Genomic DNA, 12,953 nt, shown 5'->3' on the forward strand with positions numbered 1-12,953 from the left:
TACCCTCGAGGACCTGCACACCTCGAGGACCCTGAGGCGTGCGAGGAAGATTGTGGCCGACCCCTCCCACCCTGGTCACTCCCTGTTCCAGCTACTCCCCTCTGGCAGAAGGCTGCGGTCCATCAGGACCAAAACCTCACGCCATAAGAACAGTTTCTTTCCATCTGCTACTGGCCTCTTCAACAAGGCCAAGGATTCCCATTGACATTCATTCACTTATTTAACTATTATAAATCCATCTAATGGCAATTCAGTATGCATAAGCCACTTTATCTCAGTATCCAATTGCACTATGTTGACCATTCACGCTGCTCATTATTCTTATTTTTATATATATTTTATTTTATATTTAAATTGTTGTATTCTTAGATTGTTTAGTTCTTAGAAATAGTTAAACTTTTGTACTTTTACTTAATTTAAGATCTGTATATGTTTAGTGTTTTGCATCTCCCTGCCACAGTAAATTCCGTGTTTGTATAACATACATGGCGAATAAACCGAATTCTGATTCTGATTCTACAAACACTGCTACCATGACATTGGTGGCCACTGGTCAGTGAACTATTTTGGGGTGGCAGTGAAACATATAAATTCGAAAAACCAGCACCATTGCAATAGATTGGAACACATTTATATAACTGTTTTCACCCCACATGTTTTAATATGTAACTAAACACTACAACTTCAGCCATAGTCATGGACAACATTCTCATGGTGCATCCCCACATTTAACACGTGGTGTCCACATTCTTGTCTCTAATTCTCCCAGTGCTGTATTTTGTTGTATGATTACTTTGACTTAAGCCTAAACAAAAACTAAGCCTAAACCATCCAAGCCATCACCACCCTTTTATTTGTATATTTTAAAACAGACAATGCAAACAAGGACCTATTAGCTCGTCATTCAGTGAGGCAATGTCAGAGGAACAAGAGAACATTGATTAATGTTATATCTGCAATCAAGGCCTTACACAAGATCAACTAGCTTCATACCCCTTTGTTGCAGATAACATACACCAGTGCAAAAATCAAGGGAGACAATGGCGGGGGGAAGGACTTTTTCATATAGAGTTTTTCTCCTCTGGAACAGACTTTTCCTGTTGCAATCAGAGAGGCTGACATTGTGTCTGTGTGAGGCCAAATTAAAAACCTTTTAATTTGAATCACTCCTGGGTTGGGTGTGGCTGCTGATCTGTGGACATTTGTGAAGCGCTCTGTGGCATTGCTTGTAAAAAAGGTGTTATGATTACTAATGTTTTATGTAAGTGAAAATATAATTGTATCATTGTTGTTGTACTCCTAATTGCTAACACAGCAAATTGTACAATTTGTCCATCCTGCCTATGCCTAGGCCCAAATAGGGTGTGAACACTGAAAACTGTCAGTCTGAATCAGTGAAGCAAATAGCCGGGTGGGGGCAGGGGTTATGGTAGTCATTTGGACTTCCTTAAAAAAGACTAAAGGGAAATGAGTTAGCTCAAGCAGACCAGACCTCGAGATTCATCATGACCTCAAGAAGAAGCTTCCTGTCATCTACATTTAGCTTTTAACAGCAATATCAACACATCCTCAGTTTTTCGTTGGATTCAGTACGGTAAGAAAGCTTCTGTCAGTGTGAGGTCCCTTGTGTTTAGTGAAGAGAACACTGTAGAGGACAAGCAAGCATTGTAATGTTGTAATGGAAATACATTGTTGTGACAACGGAATACATTTTGTGTTTGATGTCATAATATTATTTTTTTTGTCATCCAGGTTCAGTAATGCCAACACAATTTCTGCCATTTCTTTCTTTTTTTTGTTTTTGCGAAAAAGGCTTGGGGTAGAACAGATAAGCACCTATGCAATCTAGATTTGGGGCATTGACTGGTGCCTTTCTTGCTTTGTGCTGGATGACTGTAAGAACATGTACATGTCAGGAAGTAATTAACTTGACACTTCTAAAATAAGAGCTGCAGCTGTGAGAGGATGCAGTGTCCTCGATAAACAAACAATTAGCATTTGCACAAAACTCTGCTTAAAGAAATAAGAGTTGTTCTGTCACAATGGTAACAGTGAGTTCATGAGAAAAATTCTGATTAAAGTTCATGAGGGGTAAGATACTCGTAAAAGCTACTTGAGTGCTGAGGACTATCAGCAGTTATGAATAAAAAAGCACAAGAATGTGAGACCGTCGCTCGTGAGAAACTTGTCAGTTTACAGTAACAGGTCCACCACAAACTACTTTTCCTCTTTTTTCTAGTTTTCCATTCCTTCTGTTGAAAATCAGAAAGTGTATGTACCAATGTCTAAGTGTGTTACAAATATTTAAGCCAGTGTGACTGTGAAGCTTGGTTCACACATGCATGTACAGTATTAAATATCCAAGTACACTGCATATAAAATCTTTCATGACTTGTGGTTCTTGTTTGTTTTGTGTAGACTAAACCATTGATGGATCAATTACGAGAATACTTCTGGCTATGGATAATCATTGGAATGGTTTTTGTCTCTGTGGCGATTGGGCTCACGTTTTACTTTATCAATATGTGGATCTCCAAAAAAGGTATTTAAACATTATATCCATATTTAAAAAAATAATGCAGATACTTTAAAGGCAGGATAGGTAAGTTTTGCAAACCTAGCTATTTTAGCTTGAGTTTGAAAGGATTCAAACCAAAATATCCCACCCCTCCCTTAAAACCCATTTCTCAAAAACACATGAAACTGCTGAGGTACAGTAGGTAAGTAGACAGACAAGGAGCCTGTCCATTCATTGCATTCGGTCCAAATGCCTTCCAATCATTAGCGCTGGTACAACCTTAATGATTGGTTGTGTTTATTACAGTCCTGCGATGCCCACAGATGTAGGATTAATTTACTGTCAAACCTTTAGATGCAAAGTTTATTTCAGCAAATATGACAAAAAGTGTTTCTCAACATCATTACCTACTCTGCCTTTAAAGTCAATGTTACTTTCAATCAACACCTTAGCACTACATTCCATTACTATAACACTCTTGGCCTACATAGAGTTATATACTTGACTGTTGTATTAGTTGTTTTAACACACAGTGTTGCTCCTCTTTACAGCTGATGTGTTCCAAACAAATTCACCTCCAGATCATACTTCAAATTCACCCAAATTCTATGTCCAGTAAGTAATCAAAAATACTTTTAAAATAAAACTTTTTTTCTTCATCAGTTAACACATAAAAGTAATAAAATAAAATGTAGAATAAAACACAGTGTATTCAAATGGTACAGATTTTTAATTCTTAGCTTACACAAAAACACTAGTCCAGCCACTTTTATGATGTTGGTTTAGGGGCTTTCCATGTAACAAAATGCTTATGGTGCCTTAGTACAAAGACTGTAGGCCTAGAGAAAGTGACACAGCTCTTCAGTATCCATTTCCTTTTTCCAAAAAAGGCTAATCTTACATGTCGCCTACATAGCATGAATGTAGAATGAGCTGCAGCACAGTTAGAGAAATATTTCTCTCCTTTCTTCTCTCTCCTTCCCTGGTCAGAAACAACTCGTATCACCCAAAAGACATTGAAGAGGATCTGCCTCCTTTACCACCAAGAACACAGTTTGAAACATGTCCTGGTAAGCATTCTAAATACAGGAAACCTGTATTTAGTTTGCAAGAAAAAAGACAAAAGGGTTATATTGTGCAATGTCCACTACATGACCAAGGCCTGAATCAAATACAACTATTAACTGCCAACATATTTCCAGTACCACAATTGCAAACACCAACCCAAGTATTTTTGTTGTTGATGTGTCTCTGTGCTCCACAGAAGCAGACAGCTACGAGAACCTCGCTGAGCCACCTGATTATGTGTCCTTGGATGACCAGATTGTGCCTCCTCCGTACATAGAACAATTTACCGCCGTGAGTCAGGAGAGTTGCTATGACAAACACAGCGTGTCCTCAGAGGACTACGATGACATTGGGAAGAACGATTGTACCGAGGGTAGACAGAGTGAGGAAGACTATGATGATGTAGGATAAACCTTGGTGGACCTAATAGCCAGGCTAAACCCAGAAACCAGAGAAGTGTCCTGATACAGGTATAGATGTCTACAGTTTTCTTTTCCCAATTAAAATGGAAAGGGTTTACTGTAGGCAACAGTCCAAATTATGTCATTTAAATACATATTTATTTCTAGGAATTGAGGGAAAAAAGGGATGCTAACATTATTATATCCATCATCTGCTTAACTTAATAGTTAATATTAGCTATACTTATTATTATAATATGTTGTGAGCCTATAGTGTAAGAATAATATTTAGTATGATCTGTTCATCATATAGTATTGATTGCATTGTTTTCAGTATTTCCTCAATGTTTGGGATATGTGAAGTCCTATCAGTTAAAGATGCAGTTAGTTATATTGGTTCTTTGTTGAGGCACTGCACATCAGCTACAGTTGGCAGATTAGCCTACTGTCACCATAACTCAGTAAAACTGTAAGCAAACTGTATACGTAGTAATACACATCAGCACAAAATGTTTCCTGTAGATAGTGGAAAATGACATTAATTTGGTCTAATGATGTAGTTGCACTGTAGTTATTTCAACAAAACTTGGAAGCAGCACAGAACGGCAGGAGGAAATTATTGTCTACTCATAGTGCTGTACCCTTTTAAGCATGTTGTGCTTCTGCTTAAAACCAGTTTCCAAGAAATGACAACAGCAGGAATATATTTTCCTTGAATATTGTTTTTTTTCTTGGCTTAGCCATACATACCATTATGGAAACCATACTTATAAGATTTAAGTGACACTAAGGTTGTTGTCTTACAATTTTTCTGTGTGCGTGAGTGGAACAAATATTAAACATTAATTTGTTAATTGAGTGGATGGTAACATAAATGACCAGTGTAACTGTACTATTAATTACCTGGACATATTGTATCTTTCATTTTTTTAAGTAATAAATGTTATAAAAACTCAAAATACTGTAATAGTGACATTCTTCCATACCCTTTCTTTTTCTCAAAAATATACTGTCAAATATACATATATATATATATATATATATATATATATATATATATATATATATATATATATATATATATAACTGTTACTGCTTAGAGTCTTTAGCCAATATTAAACATTGAAAATGTTATTTTGTTTTAATGACTCAATACAAATTGAGATACAAACAAGAGGGAGTGGCACCAGTGGGCAACCGATCACTGACATCAGCGTAAGCAGAATGAGTCCATCAACCTGATGTCATTAGTACTAGGAGCATGTTGGTGTATGATGGAGTGGATGTTCAAAAATGTCTAAAACCCTGTTTTGCTTTTGCTTTGTCATTATGGTTGTGAGTGTGTAGGTTGAAAGGATAAATAAAAGAAATAATCTATTTTAGAATAAAAGCTTGTAATGTGCCCTGTGACAAAAATATAGACACTGTACTTCACCCAGTGTTATTTTTGCTACAAACATACACAAGCAAAATGTTTAACACTTAAAACACATGCGTGTTTGACAGTGCCAGAAGGAATATAGGTTCACAAGTATTAAGTGATTGAGAATTCAATTAATTACTGTGCATCTTTGATGTAATTTCCACAATTGATATGCTAAATTAGACCAATTAAAATAATACAAAAAATATACTCAACAATTATTCTTGCTTGCCACACATTTATTCTTAAAAAAAAAAAAAGAAGAAAAAAAAAGTAAAATGGAAAAACACAAGATCTGACTGGAATTCATCAATTCAATCAGATATCCTTGTCCTCTTGTTTCTGCTCATCTGATTATATTTTCTGAGATAAAGACATACGCCAACAATACAGCCAAAGGTTTGCCCTTCAAAGTCCCCTCTCCCTGTTGTTGCCTCGTCACAGATGGTCTTATGGCAACAGTCCGGCTTTTAGAACAGTCTTTGAGGGGGGTGTAAGCCACATACAGTACACAGACAACCGACGAATCTCCGGAAAGCTCAGGTAGGAGATTGGCCTTCTTCATCCAGAACTATAGTGAAACAAGTTGAATAAAGACCACATAATTTGTCCCCCTAGCCTTCCTTTGAGGGAATGTCCATGAAAGTGATCCTGTAATGATAAGAGGTGCCATGTTAACCCCCGAGGCGCTGGCCCTCGCCCCATCCAAACCCTCCAGGGCGTTCCTCTGGGAGAGGGTTGTAGTTGGCGTCGTCTTCTGGCGTGTCAAACAGCATCTTACTGTGTGGAGGACAAAATACAGAAGGAAGACATACATTCATATCCCAATAAAATGTGAAAGGGTGTATGCTAGGTTATATGATTCCTAGGCTATAAGCAACACATTACAAAAAAAATCAAATGTTTCTTGGTGAAAAAGATTGAACTACAAATATGACAATTAAAATCACTTCGATTTTTCCATCAGCACAAATGGATAGACTGCAACAGAGAAGAACACAAACTCACAGAAATGAAGGAGTCTTGAGCCATCTGCCACCGCCTGGTTGGTTAGGGAACACATCTTCCAGGAAGAAGTATACATGACCTACAGCAATACCTTGAGGAGGAGGGTAAACAACAGTCAACCATCCTCAACAAAGACAGAGGCATTTTATCTCATTGAATAGACAGTAAAATTGGTTTGCAATGATGCGAGGCCAATTGGAGTGACGTTAATTGCAACCGGTACCTAGTAGATCCACAATGATGGAGTTGCCCAGTAACAGAGAGAATCCCATTAGAACCCAGGGGAGGAAAGGTGCCTGGAAGTTCAGCAGGCCAAAGAAGTTCATGCGGACATTGGGGTTACGTCTGCTCCACACGTACACTAGCATGATGGTAAAGGCTTGGCCCAAGAACACTAGACTCACAAAAGTGCCAAATATCTGTGATGATATTAAGAAGATTAAAGTGAATTGATTATGATGTGTAGAAAAAGGCTATATTAGCTGTCTTAATGTAATGAGTAAATTATACAACAAATGGTCATGGTCATAATCAAGTTTTAGTCATATTTGTATTAAAACAGGAAATAAAAGTTTAAATTTCTCCTTTTAAAATCAATAAATTAATTAAATAGCCTAAACCCAGTATATAAACATAAACCTATCTGTCAATCTATAGAAAGCCTATCTAATTGAATTTAATTGAATTCACTTACAGTGACAATTAATTATATTGAAACAAGATTAGGGTAAAAGGATACAGTCATCAGAAGGCCACCAAAGAGGAACATGAAGACGAAGTCAGCAGTGCGACCCCTGAAAGAACCCTCCTCCAGCATACGACAGTATCGATATCTGAAAGTCATGCTTAAGGACATCTCTCCACCATAAAGCAACTGGTAGTTCATCTACCAAAACAGGGGCCCAATTCAAAGCAAATACAGTATACCATTTCCTTGTGAAATTGGAGGACCTGTGACAGCAAGTCTGTGTGGATAACTTTGTATACATGTCTACTAATACCACAAAACAAACACAACATATGCAAATGAAAATTTCAAAGAGGCATGTGACTGAAAGGATACAAAAATATCATATTGAAAAGGAAGTTGAAGCCAACTGGGCCGAAAAATAGAAAGTTGGTTATGATTCTCCATACCTTGGAGAGAGAAGCAACATGAAGTCAAGTCTTGGAACTGCATGTAGAAAATCTGTAAACCTAGCCTAACATCTGAAGACGTATAGTGAAGGAGGGAGTAGAGATCAAGTATTATATACAAAATGTAGGCTATACTTCATTAAGTTGGTTCTGTTTTGGGGCACAAAATTAGTCATGTTAATGATTAGTCATGTCTATGGACCTTGTTGAAAAAATAATAAAAAAATAAGGAGCTACTAATATGTCAAAATGACATTAAATTCAGCTTGAGCACATTTGTACAAACTGAAACCACAAGATATTCTATACAAAAATTCTAAACAGAAAATCAACTACCTCCATCAAAACAGACAACTTACTCCAACAACATATTTTTTCAATTAATCATTATAAAGTGGCCCAATAAATATTAACGAGAAGTGTATTCATACTTTAACAAAATAAACTTTAATAAATATTGCCATTTGCTGATGATACTATAATTATAATGTGTACCAATAAAATAAAAAACACATTACTACGTGGGCTATATTCATTATTTCCTAAAACTAAGATAACTAAAGCAGAATTTGCAGTGCATGAGATTTTTTATTACATAAAATAGTACTTTTAGACTCATTATGTCATGATAGAGATTAATTGCATCCCTGTTTCAAATATCCCAGCAACAGGGGAATACTATAATTCAGACTAATGACAACATTATCTCTGAAGAAACTGCCTATGAAATGTATAATATCTTGGGACTTTCATGGAATTTTAAGTTTTCGAAAAAGCTTTTCATTTCCTTAAAACGATTCAACTCGTTTGTGTCACTAATTTGAGTATTGCTTACTCACCTGATAATTCCTTAGTATCAAATCTGGATTGAAGTATAGTTGAAAAGGTGTGATGAGTTCTAGTTGCTACGGGAGAAAGAGCAGCTCATCAAAATAAGCACAAATTCCATGATTATTCCCTCTGTAAATATTAGTTCTTATTCGCAGTTAGGCTAGACCGCAGTAAGACGGTGTCTTAAAATAATAAACAAAACACCGCAAGATATATTTTTGTCCGTATTCGAAAAATTGTTACACAGTCTTTTCCTTTTCGAATAAAACAGAAACTATCATCTGCACAACATTTGTACAGTACGTAGCTAGTTCTAGCTTAATAACTTGCTGAACTGCTGCTGGGTGAGACTCTAGTCTAGAGTCTAGATAACAAGCACCAACAACCAAGAGACTTGGCTAACTAGCAAGTCTATCAATCAAGACGCAAATGTGATGCACTATGAGGTTGTGACAGCTCAGCATTAATTAACCTGACTAGCTAGTTGTCTCCATGAATGATTCGAAATCGGTTCGCCGATATAAGTAGAGCTAGCTGTTAAGATAGACTAGCAAACCATTAGCCTAACTAGCAATACCTTAGCTGCTGTGCTGTTTTGCTGAGCTGACAGCTACTAGCAAACTAACATGAAGGAGACTGACACTAGCGGCTTGTCATCAGTGACATAAACATGACTAGTGAGATAAATATATTCTACAAATTGTTTCTTACCACTGCAGCGGTTGTGAGAACACATGCGGTAGTGTATGCCCTAGTAACAACAGGAATCTGTAAATATTCCTGCTGAAATGTCTGGTAAGCCATCTTGGAACAACTCAGACGCTTCCGGCACTTGCTTGACACGTCACCACAAGAGCAATGGAGTAGCATAGAGTGATCTGTTATTGGCTAGATCACTTTTGTTTATGTTTAGTGAGCAAACCAGATATACGTAACTCAAAGGCCCAAACTGACTGTGAAAGGATGTCAGAATTCGATTGGTACGCGTCAATATTTTCAGCGAATAATAATAAGGGGCGGGCCATCAGTTTCTTCTACTATGACTATTCATTTTTGTTTACTGTAGTGGACCTTGGTTTTAGTATCTTCTTTTTTGTTTGTTTTAAACGTGTAACTATAATTTATAGATAACTAACAGAAATAAACAGGTTTGGTAAAAAATTGCAATGTATTTTAAATCCCAGTCGTTTATAAGGATTCCAACCAATCCTTTATAGCCTTCTCAGTTTCAGATGTGTTCCTGCTCAGGCAAGAAACTCCACCAGGTGCATGTCTTTTGCATGGGTTATTTTTAGTATACCTGTTCATTGAGAATTGTTGTCTTAATTAATATGCTTGCAGTTTTATGATTTTCTTTGTTACTTTTTTCCTTTGCCTACGTCTTCCTGAACAGTTGGTGGCGCAAGCGCGTAGAGTCGCAATTAAATTACTTTTACAGAAATACAATAAAACATGGCGCGGGAATTTCAGTAGCTGCGACCCTCGGAATTTTGAGTTGATGATGGACGAGAACCGAGTTGGTGAAGGTAACGGCGCGTGTTCATAGATTTTCAAGAACCATTCAAAAAAGAAAATGTGTATATATGTTAAATGTTTCCATATTACCTCGTATGTAGCAGTATTTAACACTCCCTAACCCATTCATGAATCGTTCCTGCCTGGAGCCGGGGCTCCTACTACTAGTCATGCCAAGATTGCAATACTAGCTAGTCAACTACTGTGGATACCGCATCAGCATCATTGCACTCAAAACAAGTTGGTATAGCAAAAAATTAAAGTTGGCTGGCTGGCCGGCTAACACAGTCTCTAGTTAACTAGCTAGTACACAATACTACAGCTCTTTGTAAAATAATAACTATTAACAGCAGGGACTACAGTAGAAAGCTATCGGAACAGTAGCTGTAAGTTTGCTGACGTGAAGTTTGCATGGCCAGCTGTCCATCAATTTAGTAATCTTGTTGACTTTTCAATAGTTGACAAATATTTATACTTATGTAGATTGTAATATATTCATATTGGTGCATTTAAGAAGAAAATGTAACATTTTGCATCGTTCTTTTTCAGAGGGGGTTGTGTCTCCATCTCTTCGTCTGTATGAAGCACAGTTCTTTGGATTCACCCCTCAAACCTGCATGTTCAGAATCTACAGTGCATTTCGAGACTGCCTATACGAAGTGCTGCTTGTCGTTGAGGAAGTGTGTGTAAGAAATGTAAGTGGAACTGAACCCAATGAAGATCTTCGTTTAAGGGCGAGGAAATGCACCCAAAAGCTGCAACTGTTCCTCCAAAAGCGTTTCGAAAGCTTATCAGGCTGCATGGAAACTCAATTGCTCAATAACGTCTTTTCAGTTCCACCTAATGTGTTGTTACCAGATGACAAGCCACATCAAAGATTCACTGAAGGTTTGCCAGAGGTTCTGAAGCTAGAGTCATGCCTGGCTGAACTGCACCATTCATATCAAGCAGAGGTTTGTGCCCAGCAGGCCTTGTTAACTGAGCTGGAGGAGCAGAGGGAGGTTCAGGAGCAGCTGGATGGAATACTGAGGTGGATTGGGGAGCTGCAGGCTACTTGGCTGAAGGAGGGAATGGGCAGCTTCCATGACAGTTTCCGGGTGATGGTGCAGTCGGTCAAGAAACTGCAGGATGTCATTGGAGAGATAAGTAAGAAAAGTAGAGAATTGGATGAAGACTAATACATGGGATGGGACCTCTTTGGCATAAAGAAAACAACTATTGTCAGGTCCTTCTCAAATCTGTATAGTAGTAACAATTGTTCTGGTCAAATTGAATTGGGGCTTGGAACATAATTGGAAAAAAAATGGAAAAACACACTGACCTGATTTTTGTTGGTAAGGCATGAGTAGGCCTTGGATGTGTACATTTTTAAAGATGCTTTGTATAAATTTACGGACTGGATCTAATCACCACAAGGGGGAAGCATTGTATTATAATTGAAAATAAAGGCAGCCTGTCTGTGCTGTTGGACCACTATGCATTTGTAATTAAACATGTCCTTTGATATATATATTTTATTCTTCCATAATATTTTCTATACTACATTGAACGTATACATTTGCAGTAATATTCATTAAACCTTTCTTTAAGTAAGTAAGTGTTATCATGTAAAATATTTTATTAAAAAATGTCATACATTTATATAGTTTAAAGTATATTATGTTATATATTTAAAAGCATGTTTCAAACATGTACAGTGCTTCTGTAGTATGTTTACAGCTTTTATACATTTCACACAAAACAAGCCTCTTCCTAAATAATATCTGATACAGACAAAGATACAGTTGAGATGTATTCACCGGTGTATTCATTTCCATAACACTACAGAATCATAACCTATTATAACCGAGGCTCTAAAAGTTGAAAGAAAAACTTTCTGTATTTTCTTTTAAGGGGAAAGAGCGAAAGTGAAAAACATGTTTCCGCCCGGTCTCGAACCGGGGACCTTTCGCGTGTTAGGCGAACGTGATAACCACTACACTACGGAAACTGTGAGAGAAAGAAAATATACTACAAAGTATATTTGTACAACTATATAGATTTAAAACTTTTACAATTTCTATAGTGTAGTGGATACATAAAATGGTAACATTAAAAAACATACTAATACATTTCATGAATATGTCTGTAAATGCTGTTATTGTATTGAAATGCTTACACTTGAAATAACATCCAACTGAACAATAAATCATATATATATATATATCAGGATATAAAGACAAAAAACTATATATTGGTATTATACAACTAAACATTATTACAAATATTCCTGCCCAAGTATACAGTACAGTTATTTCTCATATTAAAAGTAGCATGAAGGAAAGCCAGATAGATTATGCTACTGTCTATGTTTCTGTTTTAGTGCTTCATATTTACTACCAAACATTAACAACAGTACTTGATGAACTAACTGTATTACAATAACCTACAGCTTGTTAATGTAAATATGGAGCATACATTAATCTGTCAACCAAAACAAATGTAAATATCCTTCCACATTTTAAGTACCTTCACATCTAATCACATTTGATTCAATGCAAACAATTTGTTGAAAGTAAAAAGCCTTTCATAATGGTACAATGCTAGTTTCCCAAGATGTTTGTTGAGAAAAGTGCCATTTCCAAAGTATTACCAAAATAGCCTATATTGGTGAAACTGTTAATGGAACTAGTTAATCTCTGTTGCTATTAAGTCATGGGATCCATTTAATGACAGATCAATTATAACTAAAGCAGCTCCTTGTTAAGACATTTAATTTACTCAACATTTAATGAACTTGAATGATTCTGGTAAATGAATGCGCTTGAGACCCCCCTAACCATGACAATCATGATTATCAACCTCATTAATACTCCCAGACTTTCTATATTTCCCATCCCATTTGTTATGTTCATGAGTTCATGAGTTCACCGCTGTCAAATAAGTTTCCGTTTACTATCGTTCTTATTGTTGGTACTCCTTCCCATATGCAAATGTTTTAAGCATAAAAATGTCAACAACAAAAAAACTCAATATATTAAATAGGAATTAACAAAAAAAACTACAATTTTGT

The 12,953-nt window shown here is 36.5% G+C and overlaps 3 protein-coding genes and 1 non-coding gene across 4 annotated transcripts; 2 read left to right on the forward strand and 2 right to left on the reverse strand.

Moving 5' to 3' along the window:
* Nucleotides 1-1,516: 1,516 nt before the first annotated feature.
* On the forward strand, nt 1,517-4,992 carry LOC136963398 (SLP adapter and CSK-interacting membrane protein-like). The gene is made up of 5 exons (XM_067257520.1): nt 1,517-1,594; nt 2,419-2,542; nt 3,070-3,133; nt 3,509-3,588; nt 3,783-4,992. Exons 2-5 carry the CDS (start codon nt 2,431-2,433, stop codon nt 3,995-3,997), a joined length of 471 nt encoding a protein of 156 aa, XP_067113621.1. The 5' UTR covers nt 1,517-1,594; nt 2,419-2,430; the 3' UTR covers nt 3,998-4,992.
* Nucleotides 4,993-5,636: 644 nt separating this feature from the next.
* On the reverse strand, nt 5,637-9,223 carry derl2 (derlin 2). Its single transcript, XM_067257033.1, has 7 exons — nt 9,098-9,223; nt 8,395-8,460; nt 7,482-7,555; nt 7,158-7,251; nt 6,642-6,837; nt 6,419-6,509; nt 5,637-6,190 (listed from the first exon to the last, which is right to left on the reverse strand). Exons 1-7 carry the CDS (start codon nt 9,188-9,190, stop codon nt 6,085-6,087), a joined length of 720 nt encoding a protein of 239 aa, XP_067113134.1. The 5' UTR covers nt 9,191-9,223; the 3' UTR covers nt 5,637-6,084.
* A 230-nt stretch (nt 9,224-9,453) lies between these two features.
* On the forward strand, nt 9,454-11,459 carry mis12 (MIS12 kinetochore complex component). The gene is made up of 3 exons (XM_067257217.1): nt 9,454-9,651; nt 9,780-9,912; nt 10,451-11,459. Exons 1-3 carry the CDS (start codon nt 9,619-9,621, stop codon nt 11,077-11,079), a joined length of 795 nt encoding a protein of 264 aa, XP_067113318.1. The 5' UTR covers nt 9,454-9,618; the 3' UTR covers nt 11,080-11,459.
* Nucleotides 11,460-11,818: 359 nt separating this feature from the next.
* trnav-aac (transfer RNA valine (anticodon AAC)) lies at nt 11,819-11,891 on the reverse strand. Its single transcript has one exon. It is a non-coding gene; the product is annotated as a tRNA-Val (tRNA).
* Nucleotides 11,892-12,953: the final 1,062 nt, after the last annotated feature.

This window comes from Osmerus mordax, chromosome 19 (genome assembly GCF_038355195.1).
Source record: "Osmerus mordax isolate fOsmMor3 chromosome 19, fOsmMor3.pri, whole genome shotgun sequence".
Lineage (NCBI taxonomy): Eukaryota > Metazoa > Chordata > Actinopteri > Osmeriformes > Osmeridae > Osmerus > Osmerus mordax.

What these genes read in the sequence shown, in the direction of transcription:
- LOC136963398 (XM_067257520.1), top strand. Translation starts at nt 2,431, where the DNA reads ATGGATCAATTACGAGAATACTTCTGGCTATGGATAATCATTGGAATG. An exon ending in TATGTGGATCTCCAAAAAAG is followed by an intron (nt 2,543 to 3,069) that starts GTATTTAAACAT and finishes TCCTCTTTACAG; the next exon opens with CTGATGTGTTCCAAACAAAT. An exon ending in TCACCCAAATTCTATGTCCA is followed by an intron (nt 3,134 to 3,508) that starts GTAAGTAATCAA and finishes TTCCCTGGTCAG; the next exon opens with AAACAACTCGTATCACCCAA.
- derl2 (XM_067257033.1), bottom strand. Translation starts at nt 9,190, where the DNA reads ATGGCTTACCAGACATTTCAGCAGGAATATTTACAGATTCCTGTTGTT. An exon ending in TGATACTAAGGAATTATCAG is followed by an intron (nt 7,556 to 8,394) that starts GTGAGTAAGCAA and finishes TCTCTCTCCAAG; the next exon opens with GTATGGAGAATCATAACCAA. An exon ending in TTGGTGGCCTTCTGATGACT is followed by an intron (nt 6,838 to 7,157) that starts GTATCCTTTTAC and finishes ATATCATCACAG; the next exon opens with ATATTTGGCACTTTTGTGAG.
- mis12 (XM_067257217.1), top strand. Translation starts at nt 9,619, where the DNA reads ATGTGTTCCTGCTCAGGCAAGAAACTCCACCAG. An exon ending in CAGGCAAGAAACTCCACCAG is followed by an intron (nt 9,652 to 9,779) that starts GTGCATGTCTTT and finishes CTTCCTGAACAG; the next exon opens with TTGGTGGCGCAAGCGCGTAG. An exon ending in CGAGAACCGAGTTGGTGAAG is followed by an intron (nt 9,913 to 10,450) that starts GTAACGGCGCGT and finishes GTTCTTTTTCAG; the next exon opens with AGGGGGTTGTGTCTCCATCT.